The sequence below is a fragment of the Heliangelus exortis genome, chromosome 1 (genome assembly GCF_036169615.1).
Source record: "Heliangelus exortis chromosome 1, bHelExo1.hap1, whole genome shotgun sequence".
In the NCBI taxonomy this organism is placed as follows: Eukaryota; Metazoa; Chordata; class Aves; order Apodiformes; family Trochilidae; genus Heliangelus; species Heliangelus exortis.
The window spans coordinates 74,564,094-74,590,695 of record NC_092422.1 but is presented as its reverse complement, the minus strand read 5'-3'; the positions used below and the strand labels follow the sequence as shown (position 1 = coordinate 74,590,695).

Here is a 26,602-nt window from a genome sequence, read left to right as displayed (position 1 = left end):
TCCCTTTTTTTTTTTTTTAATCTTAAAAGGTGCTATTCTTTCTTCCTTAAATCCTATTGAGTGCCAATTTTGTAGATCCTACATGAGAGAGACTTATCCATCATTCACTCCTTTTGCTATTCAGAAGGTTTCAGGAGGAGCATTTTAATTATCTCATATTTTTCCAGGACTGACTGATCACCCCTTTTGTGGTCCACGTCTCTTTGCTAATTTCTCAAATTATTTTCCAGTTGAGGAAACCTAACTGCTTTTTTCTTCCAGTGTAATCAGTGTTTTCAGCTGTCTAGTCCTGTGGCAGACAGTATTAAAGTAACTAAATTTAGCCAATTTTCCTCTTGGATACAGGGTTAGGGTTAAGGTTAGTGTTTGATTTAGGGTAGGGTGAAGGTTAGGTGTAGGGTTAGGGTTTGGTGCTAGGCTTAGGGTTAAGTTTATGGCTAGGGTTTGCATTATGTTTAGGTTTAGGCATAAGTTTAGGGTTAGGGTTCAGTTTGTATCTAGGCATATTATTTTACGGTTGAAAGAGGCTTATACATAATATTTACATAAGGCTTTATGTTATTGGTAAAAATGTATTATCTTTGTTTTGTTATGAATTTTAGAAAAGTTGGCTGAAATATAAAATAAAACAATAGCTTCCGGGGATTTTTCAGTCTGTCAGCATATATTTATTTAGGATTATAGTGGACCTGCAAGGGCAGATTGCTCAAGACAGTGAGGTGCTAATCTAGCTGTGGTGTTGCAAAACATGGTAAATTTCATCTGTAGCTTCCAGGGAAAAAAATTGATCTAAAATTTCTTTCTCCATTGCCACCATCTTCTTGGGATCTCCAAGACAGGACAGTCATCCTGCTCTTTGCCTTAACAGATCTATAAATTGTACAGTAAGAGACCCAGGGGAAGGAGGGAGTTCAGAGAAAAATAAATCTCCCTCCTGCTTTGTATATAGGAATATTGGGAAGGAAAAAAAATTAAATGTAAAGAAAATGGGTTATCTATGGAGGATGAATCAAGTACATGCAGAAAAAATACTGTGTTCCCTATAGAAACTTTGTGCCTTCACAAAGGTTAAAGGGCACTTAAGGAAAGGGTGCATCTTCATTTTCAAACACTGGGGGATTTGAAGCAATGATGGATAATCTAAAAATATTTCCATTCTTTCAAAGCAGTAAGATGCTGTTTGCAAGAGATATTAATGGGTGATATTTTTTATCCCTGAGTGACGGAAAATACCACTGTGGTATTACTGTGTTTCTGATTAGGCACTTTCCATGTATTTTTCCCCTCCTAGAACTTTGACTTCTTAGCACTGGCTTTGAAAACAGCGGATTTATGTCAGATTCTTTCATGGTAATACTTTTCTTTGATATGTTTGCCTTTGTTCTGTACCTGAGTACCAGCAAAGCCTGTTACCAAGACAGGAAAGACAGAAAAGTATTCTTCCTGCTGTATCTTTGAACAATTTTACCTTTACTTATGCAGGCTTTGTAAATGGAACTGAAACATCAAAAAATATGATATGGCTGTGTAAGCTTTCAGGTGGTATGGAAAACAGCTATCTGAACATCTAATTAATGTGGGCTAACAAAATGCTCTCTTTTTGTTTTCTGTATGGCATGGGATATTCAAATTAGCTTATCCTTCATATTGTTATTTAGTATCAAATAGCCCATACCAAATAAAACCAGAATGTATTTTTGGCAACTGAGGAACAGCAGGTTCTGGAGGGTTTAAAATAGATGACATACAATACCAAGAATAGCCCTGGGCAACTTTGCCAACCTGTGAAACTGTTCAAAGAGCAAAACAAAATGGAGAGCAGTTCTATACTCCAAGCTTTCACTAACATTTACTTTGCCATTTTTGCTTTGTTTTGCTTCAAGCTTTTAATTAAGATTTCCTTGGCTTTGCTGACCCATTTCTATATTGTTAAAGGCAACAGAAAGGAGGCTGCCAGGATAGCAGAAGAAATCTATGGAATAGTCCCAGGTAAAGTAAAAATATCAACACTCTAAATTTGTATTTGCTACATTTATGTAACCTGAGGATTTAAATCACTGAGTTGCCATGAAATGAGGAATCTGCTGCTAAATGCATGAGTGAATGTTTTAACCTGAAGTGCCTTCCATTTCTGAGGTCTTTGCAGCACCAGAATGTGCTGGCATGGTTTAGGTGTGCAAAATATGAGACTCCCCACATTTACCCAGCTAGAACAAGGACAACGATTGCTCAAGATTGTTTTGAGAAGCTAGGCATTCTTTAGATGGGGTTGCAGATGGTTTTGCTGAGTAGCCTCTCTTTACTGCTAGAGAATGCTTAGTGAAAAGTTTTAGTATGTTGATTTTCTGAGAGAAAAGAGGATATAAATAATGACTTGATTAATCCAAGCAAAGAACCTCTGATTTGTTAAATCAAATTATAGAGATGAATACAGTTAAAATTATTCTGAAAAAATGATGGCATGGTAATATATTGTATTTACTAGGCTATTTAGTATATTGGGGGGGCTTATGGGGGGTTTTCTTTTTCTTTTTCCTTTTTTCTTTTTCCTTTTCCCTTTTTCTTTTCCCTTTTTTCTTTTTCCTTTTCCCTTTTTCTTTTCCCTTTTTTCTTTTTCCTTTTCCCTTTTTCTTTTCCCTTTCCTTTTCCCTTTCCCTTTCCCTTTCCCTTTCCCTTCCCCTTTCCATTTTCTTTTCCCTTTCCTTTTCCCTTTCCCTTTCCCTTTCCCTTTCCCTTTCCCTTTCCCTTTCCCTTTCCCTTTCCCTTTCCCATTCCCTTTCCCTTTCTTCTTCTTCTTTCCTAAGTGATTTTACTCCTCCATATCACTAGCATAATAACAAGCAGACATTAGTTTGCATGCTCCGTAATTCCACTAATTAAAATGACACAGTCTTTTAAATACACTACTCATCAAGCTTTCCTTTCCTACTTGAAGATTCTTACCAGCATTGTGACATCAGAGAGCTTTGTGACTCGTTGCTTGGGCACTTGCTTGGTGATGGATTGGTTTCACCCAGGGAAACCTGGGTGGGGCAAGATAGACACACAAAACAGAGAGATTTAAGATCTGGCCAAGAGATAAACTTCTGCAAAGAACTTTTTTTTTTACAAAGCATTTTTATACAGACGTGTATGGCTTATTAATTTATTTATTATTTTCCGGAATGTGATCTCAGTCATTAATTGGTGGTATTTTTTTTCCAAGCGTGCCTTCATGCACTTGTAGCCAGACAGGTGGCAAACAGCAGTTTTTCCTTTGAGTGGCTTCTTCTTGAAGAGCCTTGAAGTTTAGCAGCCCACGGTGTATTTTTATCTCCAAGTTACCATTCGCAAAAAGCCGTTCCGGGTAATCTTTCAAAACATAAGATCATGTGATGCAATTGCCAGGGCTTTATATCATCCCAGCCTTTCCCCTCGCAGTGAAGCAGTGCAGCAGCAAGGCTCCTTCATTTATCTGTAGAAATTCCCAAAGACAAAGTGTTTGCAGCCATGTCACTCCCAGCTGTGAAGCGAAGATGTGCCCCATATGGGAACTATATTTGCCACATGTTTCAGGGAGGTAGGTTGCTGTGGTTGGCATGGGTTTTTTCCTGAGGAGGCATGCAAGTGCATATACATGCACTGTAAATGCCATTATTAATGCATGTGACATGCATGTGATATATACACTTGCACATGCTATGCTATATGCGTATATACTATATGCGTAAGAGCTTAAATAAGCCGCTGGAGCTCAATTGTCTGAGTCACTTCTGAATCTTCCTGCTACGTAAGGGTCCTGTCTTTTGTCACTTGCAGTGACTTTCTGAACTGATCTTGCCTGCATGTTGAAGGGTTTAATAATTATTTTTTCAGGAAAATATTTTTCAGTCCCTACCTGGTTCCTATTTCCATCATTTTGCCTGGTGCCTTCTATTTTGTCCTTAGGAGCATGGTCATATAGTGTGCCAGCTGGCCTTTCCCTGCTAGCTTTTCACCTTAGGAGCCCAGCAACAGCTCTTTAAATGAAAACAAAAGTAATAACTATGGTTAAAACCATAACCCCATGAGCTGAAGTGCATCCCAGTTCTTGGGAAACAAAAGGGGACTACCCTGGCCAAGGCTGAAAGCCTCAAGTCCTTGGCCTCAAGTCCCCAGGGATGCATCTGTGCCTTTCATTGATTTCTCCCTGCCTTGGGTAACATCTGAAATGGAGATAAATCACCCTTTCCGTTCTCCCTGGTGTGTGGTGTAGCTGAAAAAAATCAAACAGGACAAGGGTTTTAAATACAGTGCTCATGGGTCTGCAGTACAGCAGAGCATGAATGCAAACAATGGTATTGCTTTCTGTCCTGTGGTTCTCTAGATGCTGCAGACTTTTGGAGAAATAATACACACTGTGTTACAATATGGCTATAAATTTTAGTATAGGGCAAGAAAATATGCTCTCTACTTGAGTTGCAGGGTTTTAACCTGGGATGACTGACTGTGGCTGTAGGTAGTAGCTACCTGAAGGAATTTTTTTTTTTGGTACATGAATAGGTAAGAAAAAGGGGCCAGCTAGCCTACAAAAAGGAGTGTGAAGTGATTAGCAACTCAAAATGATTAAGAAAGAAAAGTATCACCTCAGCCAAAGTTTATTTTTCCATGTCTTTTCTGAAATCTTCCAGTGAGGAGGAGGATGAAAACCATTACCTGCTACTCTGAGGTGGAGGATATTATTGATGAAATTGTCAGTTCAGGAAAAAAAACCTGCCAGTAGAATTCATTTGGTGGACAAGTCATGCATATGTTACCCTGTTATGAAAGTCTTAAAGAAGCTGGAATATTATTTGCAACAAAAACTCTCTAGGAAAGACAGAGCCTGATGTAGTTTGGAATGGAAGAATTTCAGAGCTCTGAAGCTCCCTAGTTGTGTCCCAGCAACATGAAACTTGTGATCTGTGCTGAAACATGTTTTAAGCTATTTTTAAAAGTTCTGCCAAGAAGCCTTTGCTTTGGTCCCTTAGCGAGCAGCCAGTTTTCTCAGGAGTGTTGATCCCTCGGCTTCTCTGCTGAAATCAATTCATTGAACAGCTTCACTCCTGGTCCCACATTTGATTTCAGTCCTGATCTTTGTTTTCGAGCTTTTTTTTTTTGGTTTGCAGCTTTTTCTTTTCTACCTGTCCTCTCAGAATCTGTTTTTGATGCTTACCTGAACTGCCATTTATGCAATTGCCCTTTCAGGCAGCTGGGCAGACCGATCCGCTCTTCATGATGCTGCCTTCCAGGGACGCCTCCTCTCTCTGAAAACCTTGATTGCACAGGTAAAAGCTCACAGGTAAAGAAATGGTTGGGAAGCCGTGTGGTTTCTGTTGAATTGCATCTGAGACTTGGTGAGCTGGTAGTAGACTGCAGCAGGCCATAAGAAATATGTCTGTAGAAATAACATATCTGCATGCGTGTCTTTGGGCATGGTTTAGTTTGCTTGGTTAGGATGCTGGGGACAAGCCCAGGACAAAGAGTGTTACATGATAAAAAAATGACCTTTGGGCTCTTTCTCAGTGATAAACCATGCAAACTGGGCTTGTGATTAGAGACAGTATATATATATATATATATATACATATATATACACTATATATATGTACTATATATCAAGGAATAGACTTGAATCTGTAGTGATGGTACTATTGAATATATATATACTAATTTTAAAAAAATGGTAGGGAGCTGTAAAAGTACATTGTGCTTTATAAAGAGCAAGCATGGTCTTCCCCAAGAGAGCTGGCAACCTGAAACCCTTCTGCTCCACGTGAAACCAAGCATTCAGTTAAAAGAAAGAGAGGTGGAAAGAATATACTACAAAAGACAAGAAGCTGGACATGACAGCTGGCAGCTGCAAAGGGACAAATCACAGTTCTTCGTACTTTGCCGAGCATCTTTTCTAACACCTTTGCTTAAACTCAGTGCCCTCATCTGGCACGAGTGAGCAACTCTTCCTCTCACACCCCCAGTCAAGGCAACTGCAGGGAAATCAATTCCCCAAGTCTAAGTTCTTAAGTTGGCTATCAGACTTCTTATAGTCACGTAGATAATTTTTATCAGTGAGGTCATAGCCCAAATGGACAACATCCTCAAGGAATGGAGCTGCCAGTGTAAAATTCTCAGATCCAGACATCCACTGAAGCATGCTGGCAGCTAAAAGAGTTGTTGTTTACAATTTTTCTCCTCCCATTTCCTGATCCCTGCTTCCTTTTCCTACACCTGCTGGTATAAAATACTTCTGTGGAAAAAGAAGTGATGGAAGTTAGAGATAATAAGAAAAAATGATCATTCATTCAGGAGTTCGCTGATTTTTTGATGCCCTCTATCTCCATTTTTGTTTTCCTTATAGCATTCTGTTAGTGAAAGGCACATAATGTTGTGATTCTACACTAGAGGCCCCAGTTGTACACTGGTTTTGATTATACACTGGAGAAACACCCGGTGTTGTTTTTATATATCATGAAATTAATCAAAGTTTCTCCTTCTCTCAAAGACATTTCATTGGGGAGTGAAGGATGAGGGTCCTTGCTGATGAAATCAGATCAAGGCAGCACTGTCTGCAAGAGAGTGAATTGGAAATGATTCATCAGAGCCTGATAAATGCAGGATTGAAAGTGTTCATGGAGCAGCATAATCATTGCTCATTGCTTCTTACATAGTTACACTAGAAGCATAAAATTAATTATGGATCTGTACTTGACACTCAGAAGTCTCTGCTGTGTAGCTCCATAGTTTCAAGAAAGCCAGTGAGGCTTCTGCTCCCCAGGGGATGTCTGTATATAAGAGGATGATGAAGCACTGATGTTTCAAAAGAGCTCAGGTACTCACCAATGCCTGCTCTGGTACTGAAATAAGAATTTAAGTTTTTAGATATCTTGGGAAAAGTTTATAACCATCTGAAAACAAGGTTTAACAGGAGCAGTGTTTGGCAAACATCTGTAGTAAGATCTCTAGCTTGATCTCCATTTTGCAGTGGAAAGGATTGATGCTTTGCTTAAGATATCAATAATTATTTTTTCCATTGCAAAGACCAAATGTTATAGTATATACATTTAGAATCAGAGAATAATTTGGGTTGGAAGGGAACCTCTAAAGGACACTCAGTCCAACTCCCCTGCAGTAAGCAGCAACATCGTTAGCTAGATCGGGTTGATAGTATAGATATAGTGTGTGTGTGTGTATATATATGTGTATATATATATATACACATATATATATGTGTGTGTGTACATATATATAGTGATTAATAATAGCTTTCCTCTTATTATTAGGGCTATATGGAAGAAATTACTCTTAAAGAAATGTGCTGATGATTAATTACAAAACTTCTATACAATTAGAAAATAGAATAACCTCAATATTTTCCCAAGATTCTACCTATTCCCCTAGCACTGTTGTAATGCACACAAAAATTTTAGTGACAGCTTTTATATTAACAATACTTCTACTTAACTGAAAAAACGTTTATTTTTTTTATCACGGGGTTTCTTTCTTAAAGAGGTTACAGTGGTTGCTTATAATGTTCATTACATGGGGACTGCTATTACACCGCTCAGAGAGACTTAAATTCTGCCTCTCGGAGTTGCTCCTGCGTACAAAAAGGGCATTGCTGCCATCTTGTGATGTGCTGAGTTTATAGCATGTTAGGTAGAGCCCGACTATGTTAAGAAATACAAGACATCAAGATGAAAATGCAGCTGCTTCCAGGCCTGTTCTCATGCACACCTACAAAATCTTACTTGCCAGTAGATTTAGCTGAATTCTGAAGAAAAAAAATGTGATAATTGCTTTCCCCATTGTGAATGTGTCTGGTTTCTTATAAATACAAATATTTAGAAATATTTACAAATACCTGTAATGGGGCATTTACAAATCATATTTCTGTTCCTTCCAGTATAAAATATTTCCTGTGCAGTCAAATAGGAGTAAGTACCCGGTCTACCAGGTACTTACTACCTCTGAATGAACCATAATGGGTACCTCATATAATGAGTGGAAGTAATTTTAGGGCACAATTCATCTGGACTAGAAGTAGCTGCTTTAGAACAGGATAAATCATATCATATTGTAGGGTGCCTGTTTCTCCCCACTGAGGGATCTGAGGGTCCCAGCTGAGCTGCAGATACCTGTGCTAGAGGCATCCCCATTCCAGGAGGTAAATCCCACCAGCTGTAGGCCCTGGTTCTGCTCTTATACCACCCTTGTAAGTCAAAGTAATGCCATGTCCTCCCTGTGGTTGACCATGCATTGTGAAGAACTAGAAACAGGACACACAGCTTGTCCTTGCTTCCTCTTTAACACCATCACCAGTTGCCCTTTTTAGGGATGAGCACTGGACAGCATTAACCCAAACCATGCTGGACACATCACCAGCAGCATGGCTCTCCCTTGCCATGGTCCAGCCACACTTTGTGCCCATCCCATCCCCGGGGGGGTGGTGGGTGGGGGCTGGATGATTTGGGCAGAGCTTTCCCCTCATAGCCCCAGCCCCGTGTTGCAGGGTTTCGACGTGAACCTGGTGACAACTGACCGTGTGTCAGCTCTCCACGAGGCCTGCCTGGGTGGCCACGTAGCCTGTGCAAAGGTGCTGCTGGAGAACGGTGCTCAGGTGAGTCCCAGGGATGCTGGGGAGGATGTGGGTGCCTGAAGTGTGGATGCTCCATGCATCAGTGGGGATGCTGGATGGGCTGCCCCTGGGGGCAGGGCTGGGCTGAGGATGCACAGGACCATTTCGGGCAGAAATGGGGAAAAAAACCCCAAACAAGCAGTGTTTTGCTTCTGTGGGTGATGGATTTGCCCTTCTGTCTGTGGCTGCTAGGGTCACCTCATTGTTTTCCTTCTGTATGGGAAATGTAGTCATGTCTGATGGAAAAGGAATAAGAAAATAACCCTGAAGAAAATTTCTTATCTCATCCCCCCTCTGCTTTTCTGTGGGGTGGTTTGGGAGTCTCATTAAATAAAAATAAATGTGCTTAAGGCAATGAAACATTTTATCTGTTAATAAAGTAACATTTCCATCAGTTAGAGCTATGGTAGAATACATGCTAAAAATGGCAATACAGGAATGAATGAAATATATAAGAATATATTTTATTCAACTGGGTTTTCAAGTGAAATTTATATAACTGAGCAACACCAAAACAGACAGCTAAGATATACTCTGCCGAAAAAAAATCCATTTATCAACTTTTTAGACTGTATGCCAAATTTTAAACCCTTAGATGAAAGGAAAAATCCTTTCAGTTCAATTCTACTTGATTTTGGTATATTCATGGCATTGCCTTTTTATAACACAGAGAATCATTCCTGAGCTACCTGTTGCTTTCCTAAGAAACCAACCTGTTCCTGAGCTATAGGTCTGATATATTTTAGGTCTCTGTTCTTAACTGAATACAATAGCCCATTGTGTAACTTCTGAGGGAAAAATGTGTCCTTCTGTTACTCTCCTTTATTGCTGTGCTCTTTGTTATTTCCTTGTTCTACCAAACCATTTACTCCACAATGGCTGCCTTTCCTTTTTTACCAGTGAAACCAATGTGAAATGATGCTGGTGATAGACCACCAGTGCCTCCAGCACCTCCAGTCACATCTGCCTGGTGAGACTGGGGGAGGCAGGTGGCAGTACTGGGCTTCAGGGCTGCAGCATGTAATCTGCCTGACACACAAATACCCCCAAATCATAGCTGTCTTTCTTTTTGTTGTTTTAGAAGCTGTGCAAGATGAGGAATGGTTTAGCTCAGCAATTAACAGGAGAGGAGGAAGATCAAGGAATAGAAATGAATCTGTAGTGATGGTACTATTGAAACAGAGCCTTAGTGGGAGCCTTGAAATTTTAGGAAGAGCAAGGTGCAAAAGCTGAGCAGACAGATGTCCCCCACTCTGTGGTACCTGGGAATCTCCCCATATCACACCTGCTTGCCCACCTCCTGGCCCTGTAATGGTTATTTTCCAGGCAGGTCTGTTCCCCTCACTGGTTTTCCATGAAGGTGAGCAAGCAGAAGAGGCACAATTTGGTGTACCTCCTCCAGTGTTTTCCTGCCTAACCTGGAAGTGCATCTTCACGTGGGGCAGTGTGGCTTCACACTGGCTGCTGCACTGCTGCAGTGAGCTGGAGACAGCAAGGACTGAAACACTGGAAGTGGCAAGGACTGGTTTGCAATGGTGGGAAAAGCACCTTGTGAGAAAACGAGTTAACTGGTATGGCATCAGGGACATGGCAGCAGCTCAAGGACAAATCTAGGAAGGTATCAGCTGCAGGTGGTCCACTGCTGAATTACTCAGCATAAATCGATAGGTTCTTAAAGATCACTGCCTTTCTCTTCTTTAAAGGCAAAATACCTTGGAAGTTAAATGGTGTGGGCTAAAGTATGTCTGACCTGGTGTTCTGACCCCTTTGTAATGCAGCCCCTCTGTCTGCATTAATAGCAAAGTCCTCAAACTTCCCTGTTGGCACAGGACTCCTGCATCCCTTCCTCCCCCAGCTCTTTCTTCTCCCTGACATGGAAACTGCACAAATTCCTGGGTGCTTGCATAATCCACTACTCTTCTCTAGTGTGCCACAGAATAAAAGGCGTGCAGATTTGCTGCATAAATGGCCTCTGAGGGCTTGCTAGGCAGCTAAACCTGGCAGCTACAGCACTGTGCCCACCACAAGCCAGGAATTTGCTGTCCCCATGGAGAGTGGCGGGAAGCGGTTCTTTCCAGGGCTTTACATCAGAGGTGGAGGAAGGAAATTCTTTGTCTTACGCACATGCATGTGAGGTGAAGGTGCCTTTCTATTCAGATTTAAGACAATGTTTCCATGAAAATTTCTTTTGCAGGGAATTTGTTTTCAGTGGAAAAGAATTAAGCATGGGGTAAATTTTTTCACTTATAAAGCAAAGCCATTTTCCTCTGAGTGTGTTCTGGCTTGAGATGTGTTCTGGCACACTTGATGGTCATGAAGATACTTGAGTTCTCCATTTAAAAAAACTTTAAAATCTATATTTTCTGAGAAACTCCAGAGGCAATGTTGCTGCCTTATGGCACTACCTATCCAGGAAAGGGGTCAGACCTCAAAGGAGAATGTTACAGATGTCGTGCCACCACATATAGCTACAAGCTGTTAACAAAATAAATTCTGTGATTAAAGACCAGAGTCTTTTTCTGGTGCAATTTCAGTGTTCACATGAGGCATGCTGTAAGGGTGTTCCTCTGGCACTGGATGATCTTGAGCATGTCTTTCTGTTCCAGGTCAATGCAGTCACCATTGATGGGATCACTCCCCTGTTTAATGCCTGCTGCAGTGGCAGCGTGGCCTGTGTCAACATGCTGCTTGAATTTGGAGCCAACCCACAGCCCAGGAACCACCTTGCTTCACCCATTCATGAAGCAGTCAAGAGAGGTAACCTTCACACTGTGAGTGAAACTAACAAGAACTGAGGAGTACATCTTATATTGATGCCAAAATATTTAAAAAAAAAAAAAAAAAAAAAAAGAACAGAAACAACCTAGCTTGTCTATACTGGTACAGATGAATAGGTTTGGCTTATTCCCAGCTCTTGTGCTTCACTGGTTGTGCCTGTGTGTATTCTGCTCTGCAGCACTGCAGTGATGTCTCTTCTCTTCAAAGGTCACAGAGAGTGCATGGAGATCCTTTTGGCCCATCAGGTTGACATTGACCAGGAAGACCTGCAGCACGGGACCCTGCTCTACGTGGCTTGCACATACCAGAGGACAGACTGTGTCAAGAAGCTTTTGGAGCTAGGTACACCTGGAAAAGGGGCTGGGGAAGAGCTGTGGTCGTGTGAGCCAGGGCTGCTGGTCTCTCTATGCTGCCTCTTCACTGGAAAGTGCCCAAATAGCAACCTGAGTCTGTGAGATTCATTTGAGGCTATTAAAAATTTCACCTGCATTCAGGAAGGATTTATAATTTCCTGAATAAAACCCCCCTAGTTACAGACACCTCCCTGAACCTTTTATTTTTACAGAATGGTAAAAGGAAGCACAGGGTGCGACAATATTGGCGGGCTGATATTAGTGACAAAAATCAACTCCTGATTATGATAAACTGCTATGCTAAGCATTAATTTCACCTGCTTCTCAGTAGACGATGAAGATAGCAGTAAAGCTGCTTGAAAGAGCAATCTCTGCAGGTCCAGGCACAGCCTATGAGCTAGCATAAATTTTTGCTGTCATGGTACATTAGCTGACTTACACCTGCTAGAAGTGTGGCCTTGCTGTGTCTGGAGAGCCCAGGTCAAGCACTGTGCTTGTTGTGGTCCTGGAGTTCTAGCAGTGAGATACCTAAAGGGTGTTTTTTCCCCTGGTAATTAAATTAATATGATCAATGTTAGATTTTACGTTACTAATAAATTCAAGGAGTATATGGCAGGCTTTCAAAATCCTTTGGGTTGAAGGTCAAGCTGCTCAATTCTGTCCATCATAGACAGGGTTTGGTGTCTCAGAGGACGTTTATATGGCAGGTATTAGAACTGCTGAGTTTGCACTGCTGCTCTTGACAGAAATGAGGGAAACCCTTAATTTATTGAGGCTACTCGTGGAAACCAGCCTGTGCCATGCTGGTTTGGGCAGTTCCTGCTGCCTGCTTGATCTAACATTGCACTCTTGTTCACTCAAGGAGCCAACGTCAATGCGGGGAAGCTGTTAGACACCCCCCTCCATGCAGCAGCAAGGAATTCCAGTGAGGAGGTGGTTGTCTTGCTGACAGACTATGGTGCTGACCCCAAATGCAGAAATGCTGAATTCAAGTGTGCCCTGGATCTTGCCATACCGAATAGCAAAGTAGAGCAAGTGCTTCTGCTTCGGGAAGGTAATGTTCCTCCTTCTCCTCTTTCTCCTCTTTAATTAGAAGAATATTTATTTCCTTTGCCTGAGTACTTTTTCCTAATTGCTTTTGAAACTAGGACTCTGTATTTAGTTCTATTAGCTTCTCTAACAATTCTGAGCCCACAAGAGATCATTCAGAAATGAATGAGGGATATCTGTTTTGTTTCTCTATCTGCCACCAAGTGTTAGGGATTTAGTGAGTAAATGGTGAGCCGTTCATTGTTCTGTGCTTTTTTGTCCCATGTACTGAAGAAAAATTATAGTTATTCACCCATATGGGCTCTAAGGGCTAAGAATTAAAAAGTGCTGTGAGAGTTTATTCACTGATAATATTTTAGTTTCACCACCTTGTGTTCAGCCTAGCACTGTGGCTCCATGTCCTGCTTCCTGCAGAAAAAGTGACATGAATGTGTGTGCCCTCCATCACCAGAAGGCAGGTGCCACCTCTTTGCCAGGTGGCTGTTCAGCTTCACGACATGCAGCTCTTCCATGTGGTTCCTGGAGCCACAATCCCAGCACAAACCAGCAGTGCCTCTTGCATCTTACTTTCCACCTCTCCACAGTATTTTAGATTATTTTGCCAGCCTATGGGAAGAAACTTCTCTGCAGAAATGAATCTAGATCCACTTCTGCCCTTTTCCAGCAGTAGCACGTGCAGCCAGAACTTGATGGATCCAATAGCAATACCCTTGCAGCACAGATGCTCTGAATTAAGTCCCACCCCCTCTAACCTCTGTGTTTTTCAGCTCACTGGTGCCCTGTTAGTTGATCTATGTCCCCCGTGGCTGCACTTGCACAGGGAATAAATGCTGGTCCTCCAGCCTGCCCACCCTCACTCTCCCCCCAGAAGCCAAGCACGATGTTCACAGAGAGCCCTCTTTCAGCTGCAAAATAGCTCTTGGGTGGTAAATTAATATTGTCAGTATTGCTCACAGGTTTTGTGCCAGCCCTCCACACACAGGTGGGTTTTAGAGAGGAAATGAAACATTGGCTTAATAACCTATCCTATTCCCTTTCTCCATGGCTTTTCTTTCTTCTTTAATTTTTCACATCTAAAACCTTCTTGGGACTTCTGCTTGAATACTTCTCACCCCTTGTGACTTCTGTCCTGGCATTTGAGATGCTCAGGACTTAGCAATGCCAGGCTCTGTGAGCAAAGGCAGTGCTTGCAGTTCTGCACTAGTTGCCCTGTGTGGGTGAAAGTCTGTGTAGAGAAAGAAGTCCAATATTAATGTTTTCTCCTCCTGGACCTTTTTGATTCCATGTTGTCACCTTGTCCTTCCTTGCAGTCTGAGGACAGTTCAGCTCCTGCCAGCTCTTCACTTTTCAGAAATGAAGTTTCCTTAGTTTCCTTACCTTCCCCTTCAGTCCTGCTTTCAGATACTTTGCCTTATCTAATATCTACATCTTGCTTTGTAACCTGCTTCTTCTGAGTTTTCTGAGAGCCTTCTGTTTGAAATACAGACCTCAGGGACCTGTCTTGAAGATTCTTTAAATCACTGACTTTTCTGCCATGGTTACTTAGATGGCTCCTTTTAATCGTTCCTCTTCTGAGCTCTTAAGTGATGGTAAATTTTTCTTCTTTCTTGACTGCTTTGGGAGATAGTAGCTTTTTTCTTCACAACTGATGACAGTAGTACAAATGCTCCTTTCTAAATATCCCGTCTTTTTCTAGTAATTTTTTCTCAGAGGGGTATTATCAACCTGTTTAGGGTCCTAAATTGTCCCTCAGGGAATGCACAGATTATGTGTTTGTTATTATTACCTGGAAGATGTAAGAAAAGGCTTATAAGAACACATCTCTTTCCATTGCTTCCTAAGCACTGCTGTGGTTGCTAATGCTTGGCCACAGACCAGTGGGGCAGGGCTGAGACAGGGCTGCAAAACTAAGCATCTCTGAGCAGGTGTAAAGATTCAACCTGCTGCAGTTCCAGCAAGAGGAAAATGAAGAGGAGACAGGGACATGTTCAATAGCAAGCTGCATTTGCACATGTAAGCATGAAATTGGAGAAGAATCACAGCCTCTTATCCAGTGGGTTATTGCCTGGTGTGCTCCTCATCTGCCCTGCTGGGATTGGACTGGGGGCACCTGCCCTGTCACCCCACAGCAAAGCCACCAGGGCAGCAGCGTGGTGTGCATCCCCCTGCCCAAGTTGGCCTCATTGTCACCCCAGTGAGACCACTGTCACTTTTCCTACCAGTGGGCACTCCCATGTTTAATAGGAGTTGTTCATATGAGGCAACATTGCCCTCAAGGCAAGGGAAAGCCTCTTCTTTCATGTGTGTGTATCTTTTAAAATTATCTTTATATTTTTTTTTATCCTGGGTGCCTTTTTGCACAGAATTTGAGGGCTTTCTATCTTCAAGATATTTTCCTGTCAGTCAGACATTAAAATAGATATTTAATTAAAACTGGATGACACATTAAGAAGTTGTTCTGGGGAGCAGTGCAGTCACATAAAAAGGCTGAGTTGCACTTACTGCTTGGACAGGTAGCTGCTGAGACACTAGCAGCTGGAAGAAGCACATTCTGTATATATGAACAACTATGTTTGCACATCCACCCTGTCATGGCAAGTCCACGTTGAGCTCCTCTGCAGCTCCTCGTAATCCTTCTTGTCTTTACCTTCACAACATTGCTGGGAGTTGTCTTATTTCTTGATCAAGGATTATCCACCCTTGTTCTCTCTCTCCAAGTCAGACACCTTACAGGATTTTAAGTATTTGCTCAAGGAAAGACCCAGAAAAGCCTAGCCATGCATGCAGAAAATATTTTTGGTACTCACAGCTTTCAAATTGCTGAACCAATTTTGACAACTTAAGTTAAATATGAGCAATAAAAAAATTTAGCTCTTCATGACTTCAGCAATTCATTATGTAGTGCTTTGCAAGGTCTGCAAATCTTGCTTGTGTTTGTTGCTTTCTGACTTACTTTTTTTTTTTCAGGTCCTGCCAGCCTCGCCCAGCTGTGCCGGTTGTGTATCAGAAAGCATCTGGGTCGGTCGTGCCTGTATACAGTCCACAAGCTGCACCTACCTGAGCCACTTGAGAACTTTCTTCTGTATCGTTAAGTCTGTGACTATCTTTAAAGAAAGAGGAACAAATGGTTGGTTACTCCAAATTATATCAAAGACAAAAAAAATTAAAGACATCATTTGAACATCAGATATCGAACATCAGCCGCTACGTGACAGTGCAAAAATTGAAAACTTTTTTTTACAGGCAGTGAATGATATTATGGATACAGTTCCCTCACAATCTATGTCCACATCCACTCATGCCAGCCTGAAAGTTCATAGGACACAGACAGCTCACTTGACATAATGCACACGTCCACCAGCCCACAGACTCATACAGATTTCCCCTGAATTTAGTGTTACAATTATTCCCTTAGTATCTGTGCAGCCTCTAACTCTTGTTTATCCAGTCTCACTGTCCAAATTAAGATAGTGGCTGTTATTCTTCCACTAGAGTGAGAATGAAAGCCTTCAGAGCCTAATGTCAGATGTATTTAATATATTGTACGTCATTTGTCTGCTTTGAATTTACACCCTCCACCTCATTCCCATAGTCTACTGGAACTGCAGCAAATTCCAACAGGCTCTGGCTGTCCAGTGACTGTACATTCCCTTAACCTGAGCCCAGATACCACCAATGCTAAAACATCTTGTCCTCTGAAGTGCAAATAGTGTTACCAAGACAGGTGCAGGGATTTAGAGTAAGCACACAAAAATGTGTGATAGTCTTAAAAAACTCCTCACCTCTTCTAAAAAAAAAATCCCTCCTAAGCTGTGTCAACTGAGATCTGGTGGTATTTATTAACTGAATGATATTTCTTTGCTGAATTCCAGGGTAGAACTGCAAATATTTTCATAGATCAGCTTTCAACATTTGTCCTTTGCATGGTATATAAATACACAAGAGTGAGTTGCTGCTCTTCTTTTGGGCTTTGCATACTTTGATGTTTCTCAGGATAAGCCCTTGGACTGCAGAGCAAAAGAGAAGCAGGGCTCTCAGAAGGGTTGTGCTTGGCTTAAATGTTCTCCTTGGTGGATCATTGCTCACCAGGAGAAGCAGTTTGCAGGTCTGTCTGCTCCCTCTTCCCTACTCTAGAGGCTTTCATCACCTTTCTGTGAGAAGGGATTTTTAAAGTCTTCTGACTTTGTCCACTGTGGTATTAGTTTAAATATTGTCAGGGTTAGTAGCCTGGACACAGCAGAGCTAAAAATGAGCACTTCTTTGAGTTGAGAACTGTGGCATCCAGCCACTGGTGCAATGCCTGTGTGAGTATTTTTCTTTCTGTGTTTTTCTCATGGGTGTTGTTCTGAGGGGAAATATGTTTTTTCAGCCCCAAGTTTTGGTAAACTTCTGCCATGAGACAGGCAATGGTGTTTCACTGGTTGTAAATTAGGGAGTAGAGGTAAAAGGAGAGTCTGTCTCCATTTAGCTCAGCCCCAGAAGTCTGAAAAACTGATGACACATTTTCAGGCTTTGAGACATAGTGGTTATGCATGATTGGCCCATACATCTTAATTCAGGGGGCACTGGCTGCTGGAGCCTGACTAACAGGACTGGCTCCCAGCAGCCTCTGAGGTCCTCTCCCTGCTCCTCCAGCAGCAGCCTCTCTGGTTTGATGCTATCTCCTTAATTTCACCAGGAGAGTTTCCCTCTCTGGGACATAAGTCTAACATTTCCCATATTTTCTTTGATTAATTCAGCACAAGTAAGATAAACCATGCTCCCAGCAGTTCATGAGACCAGATCTGTAGTGTTACAGCCAAAAATGAATGTAGTGTTCAGCCTGCATTTGAACACATTGAATCTAACAGCAAGAACTATTGGCCATAAAGTTCAGTAACATAAATGACCCTGTATAATGCAGTATATCATGCATCTCAGAGATCTGAACTCTAAATTCTCAAGAGTTTCAGAAAATCAAATACTATCAAGAAAGAAATGTCTGTATTAATCTGATGTCAGCAGCTCTCTCTCAGTTTTAGCTTTACTGCCAGCTCAACTGCTCTGTTTAGAAGGCAGCAGTCAGAATACCATCCACTATCTAAATAGAGAGGCAGAACCTGGGTTGTGTGGTTTGTCAGACATGCATTGCAAACTAGGAGCTATGACAATTTATGGGATCCATTTCAGAATCTGTAATACCAAACTGCAATCATCAAGGAAAGCAGTATTTCACTTTCATAGGATTTTAAATTGAAAGCCTGTATCTTCATTAGGAAATGCAGTCTATTCAGCCTCTCAGAAAGGCTTATGTTAAGATAAAGAAGAAGCTGCCCTATATTTATTGCTGATATTAACTTCCCATAAAAAAATCACCTCATCTTTGCTTCCTCCTGGAGACATCATTCTTCCTGAAATCCTCTATGCCAGAGTCTGGAGGGAATAAATCAGAATAGAAGCCTTAATAAATCAGAATAGAAGCTCAGAAGTCCTGTTATTGACATTTCATTAGAAACTTTATTTACTTCTTCTTTACCTACTTCTTCTTTACCTACCCTTACTTCTTAATCTTATCTCAAAAGATTTATTTAAATTTCATTGTACTTTATGTTGTAACAATGCACAGAAATATTACTGAGGAAATAGCTAGGTAGTAAATTTTTTTTGCAAATATGCTGTCTTATGTGAGGATAAGGAAGTCTAGGAGACTTCTGAAGCTTGTTGGTGATTTTTCAGAGTGAGTTTCAAAAGCATCTGTCAGGTGTGGATATAGCTGCTTTTTCCCTGGCAGGAGAAGAGCTAACTAACCTCAGAAGGCCTCTTTCCTTTGAAGAAAGTGGCCTTTTCTCTGACATGTTATGGTCATCGACAGAAACCAGTTATTTGGGTAAAATACAGTTTTCCTGAGAACACGAGAACATGGACATTTTTCTGTGCTGCAATGTCCATTTTTATAACCACATCTGTATCAAATTACAACCTACTGCTGGTACCACCTGCCTTAGTGAAAAGTGCTGCAACACAAATAATTACACAAAATTCTGGCTACCCAAAAAGTTTTTCTGAACCACAAACACTTATTGATTCTAGATACAAGCACTGATTTGCAGCGTAAAGTGCGAGTTTGGGCTGTGCGCTCTTTCTAGCCTTAAAGTCCTGGGTCCTGAGTGCATCGTGCAGGAGTGGCTTAAACAGGTTATTGATGTGCAACATAAATCCAAAATACTTTCTCTTATTATTCTCCATCTGTTGAGACACTTTTTCAGTTTTCATATTCATTCATTATGAAAGATCCAGTATGGACTCAGAAATACCAGTGATGAGGACCTCACAGACCTCAGCCTAATCAGGTGTTGACTTCAAGCCATCATTCATTACATCTCTCTTTCCTCATGATCCAAAGCAAAACAAAATCAAATGGGCTTTATATCAGCCCAGTATTTTTCTTTAAAATAAGTAACCATCTTATCAATGTTCTCTGTACCAGGACGTGCATTCCTGCAACTCCAAACACACAATGTTTTGCAATTCTTTTTCCTTCCCAATGCATCTTTTTTAAAACCACTGAGCTCTCATTCAGAAGCATGTCTTTCCTGGTCAACTTTTTCCTGGATCCAGATATTTCTCCTCTGTCACTAAGAAAGTGGATTTCAGTTTCCTCCTTGAGAAATCTACCTCTTCAGTAGCAGGCACCTTAACCAATGCCATCGTGTTTCCTTGCCATCTGTGGAGACCAGGGCTTCTTCTCCTGATTCTGTCTCACCAGACAGCAGTATTGGAGCCCCTGCTCCAAACCTGCACATCTCATTCCTCTCTAGCCCTGGGGCAGTTCACTGGTGTTCAAAGAGCTGTCATCCTCGTGGCACATGTCCTGCTCACAGGTTCCGCAGCTGGTGTGTCCATATGGGAGCAGGACTCTCTTGTCTCTCTTGTTCATGCAGAGCTCGTGGCATTTTGCAGTGCTGGATGCTGTCTGGGCTATCTCTAGGCAAGACCCCAGTACTTGCTGGCTTCCTGGTTCCACGTAACTGGTTTTCTGCCAGTCTAATCTCAGCAGGAGACTGAATGCTGCTTTTCTTCACAATTTGCATAAATCTGCAAAAACAGTTGCAGGGATGTTCTTCTTGCTGTCCCATTCTTGCTATCTCAGCACCGTGGCTCAAAACCTTGCTCCACAAGTAGCTTGAGAGCTCTTTTTCCCTAAATCTCATCTGCAAGAATTCTGGTTAATGGGCCACCTCCTCAGAGACATAGAACAGTGGAAATAAAGAGCAATACTTTTTGAAAGGGAAACAACGTTTTTCATGGTAGTTAAGGAAAATGACATTCTAATTTGACACCTTAAAGATCACTGTTTTCTTCTCCTGACAGAGAACCAGATTACTGTTGGGTTCAAGCTACTTTCAGGAAATCATCTCACCTTTTCATAGCAGATGTCCCTGATTTTCTGTCTATCCATCTGGATCTCATTCACAGAGTGAAAGTGAAAACAGAAGGGAGATGCTAAATGCAGAAATTTCTGATCATACTGTAGGAGCTGAAATTCTCCATGTCTGCCTTGAGGTATTGACATCCCACCTTCCCAGGCAGACAAAGGCTCTGAGGGTGGCTGTCCATCTGTCTGCTCCTCTGCTCCCTCTTCTGAGGGGCCATGCCTGTGACACTTCTGATAGGTAGACCAGGGGTTCTTCTTCTTCAGACTCTGTCTTCTCCCAGGGAACTCAAGGCTTTTCCACCCCCAGCTCCTGGATTTAGACTTCTTCTCACCCTCTGTGCTAGGAATCAGTGTTGTGCTGCCCCTGTGCCAATGCTGGTGGAGGGAGGCAGCTCCTCTCCCTGCCACTTGCTGTCCTCTGCTTGCTGACTCTTCTGCAGAGTCAGAGGCTCAGGGGAGGCCCAATGCTTTTCTGTCCCAAACGTGACCTCTCTGTCCTCCAACACAACCCTGCTCCCCAGCACAAGTCCTATGATGTGTGGCTGAGGGAGCTGGGGGTGTTCAGCCTGGAGAAGAGGAGGCTCAGAGGAGACCTCATCACTCTCTACAACTCCCTGAAAGGAGGGGGTAGCCAGGGGGGGTTGGTCTCTTTTCCCAGGCATCTCTCAGCAAGACAAGAGGGCATGGTCTTAAGCTGTGCCAGGGGAAGTTTAGGTTAGATGTTAGAAAGAATTTCTTTACAGAGAGGGTGATCAGACATTGGAATGGGCTGCCCAGGGAAGTGGTGGATTCTCCATCCCTGGAGATATTTAAAAAGAGACTGGATGTGGCACTCAGTGCCATGGTCTGGTAACTGCAGTGGTAGTGGATCAAGGGTTGGACTTGATGATCTCTGAGGTCCCTTCCAACCCAACCAATTCTATGATTCTATGATTACTGGATTGGAAATTCTGGTGATGTGTCCCAGCAGGGTGTTAGGGCAAGGCTGATACTAATGAAAATGAAACACATTCACTGACTCTTAGTTGAAGAATCTGGCTGACTCGTATTCTGGGCTGACAGTTCATGATGTCTTTGTCTATTTTTTTTTTTTTCAGAAATTAACTTTTTGCACACACCAATTGCTCCTCACTGTGATTTTTTTTTTTTTTAATCTTCTGCAAGAGCTGTATAGTATGTTAATGTCAAATACAGATTATTGCACTCAGACCTTCTGTCTAATAGATTTCTATTTCTTGAACATTCCTTTATCCTTGAGTTTTATACCATTTGTACAAACTCATTATTACAAACAAATGGAACAAGGCATCAGGTTTGGAACTGAAAAATCTTCAATAAAAGGTACTAGGAATTGTGGAAGGAAGCATAATTTGCATGTTCAGTTGAGAATAAAATCAGGAAGGGGAGAGAGAGAGAGATGAATTAGAGCAGGTCATTCGACTACTTTGTTTAACAAGTCAGCCAAAAGCAACATATTTGTCAGAAAATTATTGCAACTAATGTATATACTCACTAGCAACTGGCAAAGTTTCACATGTGAAAGACTTTGAAATTATTTCTCAGCAAATTAAACTTTTATATCTAGAATTCTGATTCATAGCAATCAGAACAAAGCTATTGTAAATGCCAAAACCCAGCATATAGTCAATATAGCAATTTTTGCCATGCACCTAGTGTCTGGTATTGCCTTCTAAAAGTATGTGTTACCAGGGCCACTGACACCAGCTTGGCTTCCTTTCATTCAATTGCAAAACTGAGGTCTGAGAAATACAATTATATTCCTGCTATGTAAAAAAATGATAGTGGTATTTATGGTAAGAAAGTATTTAAGCATTTAGCTACAAGGTGTACCAAACTCTGTGGTGACTAAGAACAGGGGAAAAAATGCCACTCCCAAAGCAGATTTTGCATGTAATGGAGGGTTTGGGTTTAAACCCATGTGCTTTTTTTAAAAAAAATAACTTAATGGAGTAATATGCAGGGCCTTCTAGTTTTGTCCTTTCCCCCAGATGTAAAGTTTCAATGGTAAAGATTGGAAAACACTGGAAGAAGAAACATCCTGCCCTTTAATAGCTTTTCAGGCCTGGAGGCCATGGCTTTTTCATCTGGTCTCCTCTGTACCTCAAGCCACAGGACCTCTCTCAGAAACTACACTAACCACTGCTTTGGGCTACAGCAGATTTTCCAAATCCTGGAGGTGAAGCAGGCTCCTCTGCCTGGCTGACTTCCCCGGGAGCTGTTCTGCTGCCATTGAGACCCCACCCCTGGGGAGGTGCTGGGATGAAGGGATGCTTTCCATGGATCCGTTTCCATGAATCTCCTTCCCAGGGATCTGTTCTTGCCCAAAGCCAGGAGCTGCTGCTGCTATGAGCGAGGCAGTGTGCTGCACCAGAGGCTGATGCCAGCCCAAAGCCTTAGTAACCCAAGCTTGTAGAAAATAAGATGAAAAATAAGGTCAGTAGTGAAAAAAATTGCTATATTGACTACATGCTGGGTTTCCTGGCATGTGGTAGGTGAATTTTGCAGCACCCTGCCATATTTGTAGCTGCATGTTATCAGGGACTGGCTAGCAGGGTTTTTGTGGTGGATGGTTGATCATCTGCCATTACCTGCAGGCTACAGAGGTTAACATGCTGTGACAGTGTAGAAATTAAGCAGGATGGGAAGAGAGGGTGGTTTAGAGATTTCCAGAGAAAGCTTGTTCCAATATGTATTTTCTGTTCCATGAGGGTTTATGAGGAAAAAAGGCTTTTTTCTTAAAGCAAGAGAGGAATTAAAGACTCCATAATCCTTATGATTTATTCATTGTATGATGCCCACATTGTGCTCCACCAACACCACAAACATTAATCCCAACTTTTTTTTTTTTTTTTTTTCCCCTGAGGGTGGCGAGGAACATGCGTTACACTTTTTTATCTGGAAAAAGGAGATGTATGAACTTCCTAAAACCTGGAGAAATTAATTTAGAGTTAGGATGTTAAAAATCTTTGTTCCCTGCACTTTTCTCACACTACATGCTGACTAAATACTCATTTTACTCTGGTCGCAGTGGGCAAATGGTTATAGGTAGTGACAATGGCCCTGTGTTTCTTTGAAGGCTGGTGTAGCAATCCCCATGAGGGTGCCAAGGTTTATTAACAGTAGAAAAAAGGCCTGCTTTCTTCACATTTTATACATTAACAAAAAAAAACCCAAACCAAACAAAAAAAAACAAAACCAAAAGAAAAACTGGAATAGAACAATGGTAACTGGAATAGAAGTCTTAAATGAAGAACTTCAGTACTAGTGCAACACTGCCTGAGGATAGGGAGGATGATAAGAGAACAGAGCACCCAATAACTAAAAATTACAGCAATCTACAACATTTTTCAAATAGTAAATAATGTTATAGCTATCCCCATGTATGTTTCAAAGACTCTGTCCACAGTTGGATCTTGGTGAATTGCTAACTGCTTAAAGATCATCCTCGAACTCTGCATACACAGAACCACTACTGTTCTTTTTCCATGCTGCCTCCATCACAATGTAAGATGAAATATTTTTGACATAGGCCCAGAGGCACATTCCTTGTGTCTTATTTGTATCCCATTATCCTGCAGAGAGATGCTTGCTTCTAAGACTTTCAGAAGATGAGTTTCAGAAGATGAGTTTCTCCTGCCTGAAGCCTGTGATGTGTATAAAGATGCTTTGGCTTTGTCCCAGGAGCTTTGTGCCCTTCCTTACTGAGTACCTGTCAAAGACCACTCATCCCCGAGTATCCATAATGGTTCCTAGTTCATGAGTGAGATACTTTTAGTTTGCTACTTTTGCTTTCTGCCTCTCTACAGATTTACAGCAAGGCATATATCTGAAGCATGGCATTCTAAATAACACAGTGACTGAGGAACGGATTGTTTGGATTGGGGTTTTCCAAGACTTCAGTGAAAAGTTTCCTCTAAAATGATATTAATGAGTAACACCATCTTGTTTCCCCAAGCAGGTTCCCAGAGGCTACTGGTGTCAATTGAGTATGAAGTTTCATCCTGAGCCTGACCATGCCATTTTGTTAGAAGTGTCTTCTTGTTCTGCCCCCCCCCAAGCACTCCCCTCCCACCTACTGTGGGCAGCTATAGTAAGCAAGGCACCACAGCTTCTTTGCTGGGTGTCTGGGGAGACAGCAGCTTGTTTGACCCTTATTAAAGTCTTTGAGATGAAATTATTCACTCTTCAAAGAAAATGTCCCAGTCTGCTACTCACTCACTGTAAAAGAATGAGAAATACCTAGGCTTTGCACACTTGCAGCAGCTTGGGAAACAACATATTTTTGTTATTGACCATGAAATCACTTGTTAGCAATTGTTTTTAATTTTTTTGTTAATGTGCCTTAAGTTTATTAAGTAAAAAGCCTTATCCTTTGGACCTTTTAACAGCTAAATTCTCTTTGCCAGTATAAATCTCTAGCCTATGGTTCTGGCCCTCACCACCTGGCACCACTGCCAGGGTAGGGCTACCTGGAGACCTTTTCCTCCCAAAGGGGTCCTGGGGAGGCTCTGATATTCCTGGTCTGGGACGTGGCAGACAACCCCAGGACCTGGTGTGGCGTGGCGTGGCCCTCGTATCAGGTTAGGTGCAGCCTTTGGAGAAGTGGGCTGGAGCCTGTCATGCACCAGGGATGCACCCACAGCTGGGGGAAGGAGAGGGTCAGGAGGTCCTGGCACACACTTGGGTCTCTATCCTGCAGCTTCAGGTGAGCCTTGCTCTCTGCATTTGTTTCCAGAGGTGATGTCACTTTTGCCACAACTTCAGTTCTTCATCTAAGTAGCCAAGCTGGATGGATGGTCACTAGGACAACCTTGTATACTAATCACTGTGCTCAGATCATAAACCTTTAGAAAAGGCAACTCTTATGCCCACAATATCAGCAGATTGTGAATCCATTAGCTGCTTCAGAGGATTTCCAGCCTTAGGTAAAACAAAAGACAAGCTGTGCTTGGGGACAGCAAAGAACAGATCTACCCAGGCACACTACTGCTGTAGTAGATGGCTGCTTATTTCAGCCCCAGCTTTGTATTTTCAAGCCAGAAAATATGGCTACCTGCTGATCTGAGCAGGCAATCAATCCAGTGCTAAGCGTGTGGATTTCTTAGGACTGAAGATAACTTTGGGAACAGAACCTATGGGCTTGACTTAAGCTCTTCCACAAACACTCCATGGCACCACATGTGCCACCTTCCAGGGCACAAACACTAGTATGCTATTCAGAACAGTTTAGTAATTTCACTAATTTCATTAATTTGGTAATAATCTTTGCCAAAAATAAAATGAGACCACCTGCTATGCTACCAGGCTGCTGGAGAGAACAGAACCAGGTGCAAGGTCCAGGGACATTTTCTCTCTCTGCCTGTATTGCCCAAACAGCTGAGCTGGCAGTGTAGCTTTCTGCAGGCCATTTTGGAAGCCAAATTTAGGGGATCATGGGCTAATTTTTGTGCAAGCTCACAAGCTGCATTTTGAAAGGTGTTAGGTGTTAGTAACTTTCCTGATGAAATTTTGGTTGTGAGAACAGCTGGAGCATTCTGGCTGTTCCCACAGGCAGAAGTGTGGAAAGATAGGTCATGTGAGGGAAATTTCTAGAGATAGACTTCAAAAAGGGCTGGAAAGCAGCCCATGAGTGTGGGTGGAAAAACTAAACTGCAACGCAGTGTGCTTGATGAACAGTGAACATCTAACCCCAGTGAAAATGGGAAAAAAGAGAAACAGAGGAGCCTTTTAATAAACTCCATTTCATGAGCCTTTTTTCACCCTCCCATCTGCCTCTCTGATAGTCCTCAGCTGTTACTCTTGTTACCTCCTGGTGCTGATAGGCAGTAGGATGAGAGAGCAACTAGAGGGACACATGGAAAGGTGTTTAATTTGATAAGACCCACAATGGGCCTTTAGGACTGATAAGAGGAAGCATTTGCTGGCAGTCTGCATGTTGGGGGAGATGCTCTGAATGGGATCTGCCACCGTGAGCACTGCTCAGCAGGGCCAGCTCTGCTGACCATAATGGCACTGAGCTTGTTGATAGAAAATTTGGGGTTTCTCCATGCCGGCCTAATCACTGGGTTTGCTTTTCCACTACGCAACTACATTTTTTTCCCAGGGTAAATCGTTTTCCTTACAAAATGAATATGTTTGTGGAAATTATTTTGCTTTCTTCAGAAATGGGTGTTTTACACTGGAATGTCTGGGAACCAAAAAGGCTTGCCAGCAAGTCAAAGAATTCCCCTCTATTTTTTCAAAACTAATAATGAGAAGCTGGAAAATAAAAGAAAATAGAACTGAAAATCTGCTCTGTGCTTGGATTTGGGTTTCACTTAAATTTGGTCTTGGATACTACCCTACAGTTAGTCA

The 26,602-nt window shown here is 41.9% G+C and overlaps 1 protein-coding gene across 4 annotated transcripts; it reads left to right on the top strand.

Annotated features, from left to right (window-relative positions):
* The first annotated feature begins 1,739 nt into the window (after positions 1-1,739).
* Positions 1,740-21,436, top strand: ASB11 (ankyrin repeat and SOCS box containing 11). Of its 4 annotated transcripts, XM_071748612.1 has the most exons (9): positions 1,850-1,989; positions 3,421-3,559; positions 5,206-5,299; positions 8,101-8,209; positions 8,507-8,614; positions 11,239-11,389; positions 11,618-11,752; positions 12,626-12,817; positions 15,781-21,436. In XM_071748612.1, exons 2-9 carry the CDS (start codon positions 3,490-3,492, stop codon positions 15,903-15,905), a joined length of 984 nt encoding a protein of 327 aa, XP_071604713.1. In that variant the 5' UTR covers positions 1,850-1,989; positions 3,421-3,489; the 3' UTR covers positions 15,906-21,436. The 4 variants fall into 4 exon arrangements, with proteins under 4 accessions (XP_071604704.1, XP_071604696.1, XP_071604713.1 ...); XM_071748595.1 differs by lacking the exon at positions 3,421-3,559 and having other exon boundaries at positions 1,774-1,989; XM_071748621.1 differs by lacking the exons at positions 1,850-1,989; positions 8,101-8,209 and adding an exon at positions 3,020-3,346 and having other exon boundaries at positions 5,206-5,285.
* Positions 21,437-26,602: the final 5,166 nt, after the last annotated feature.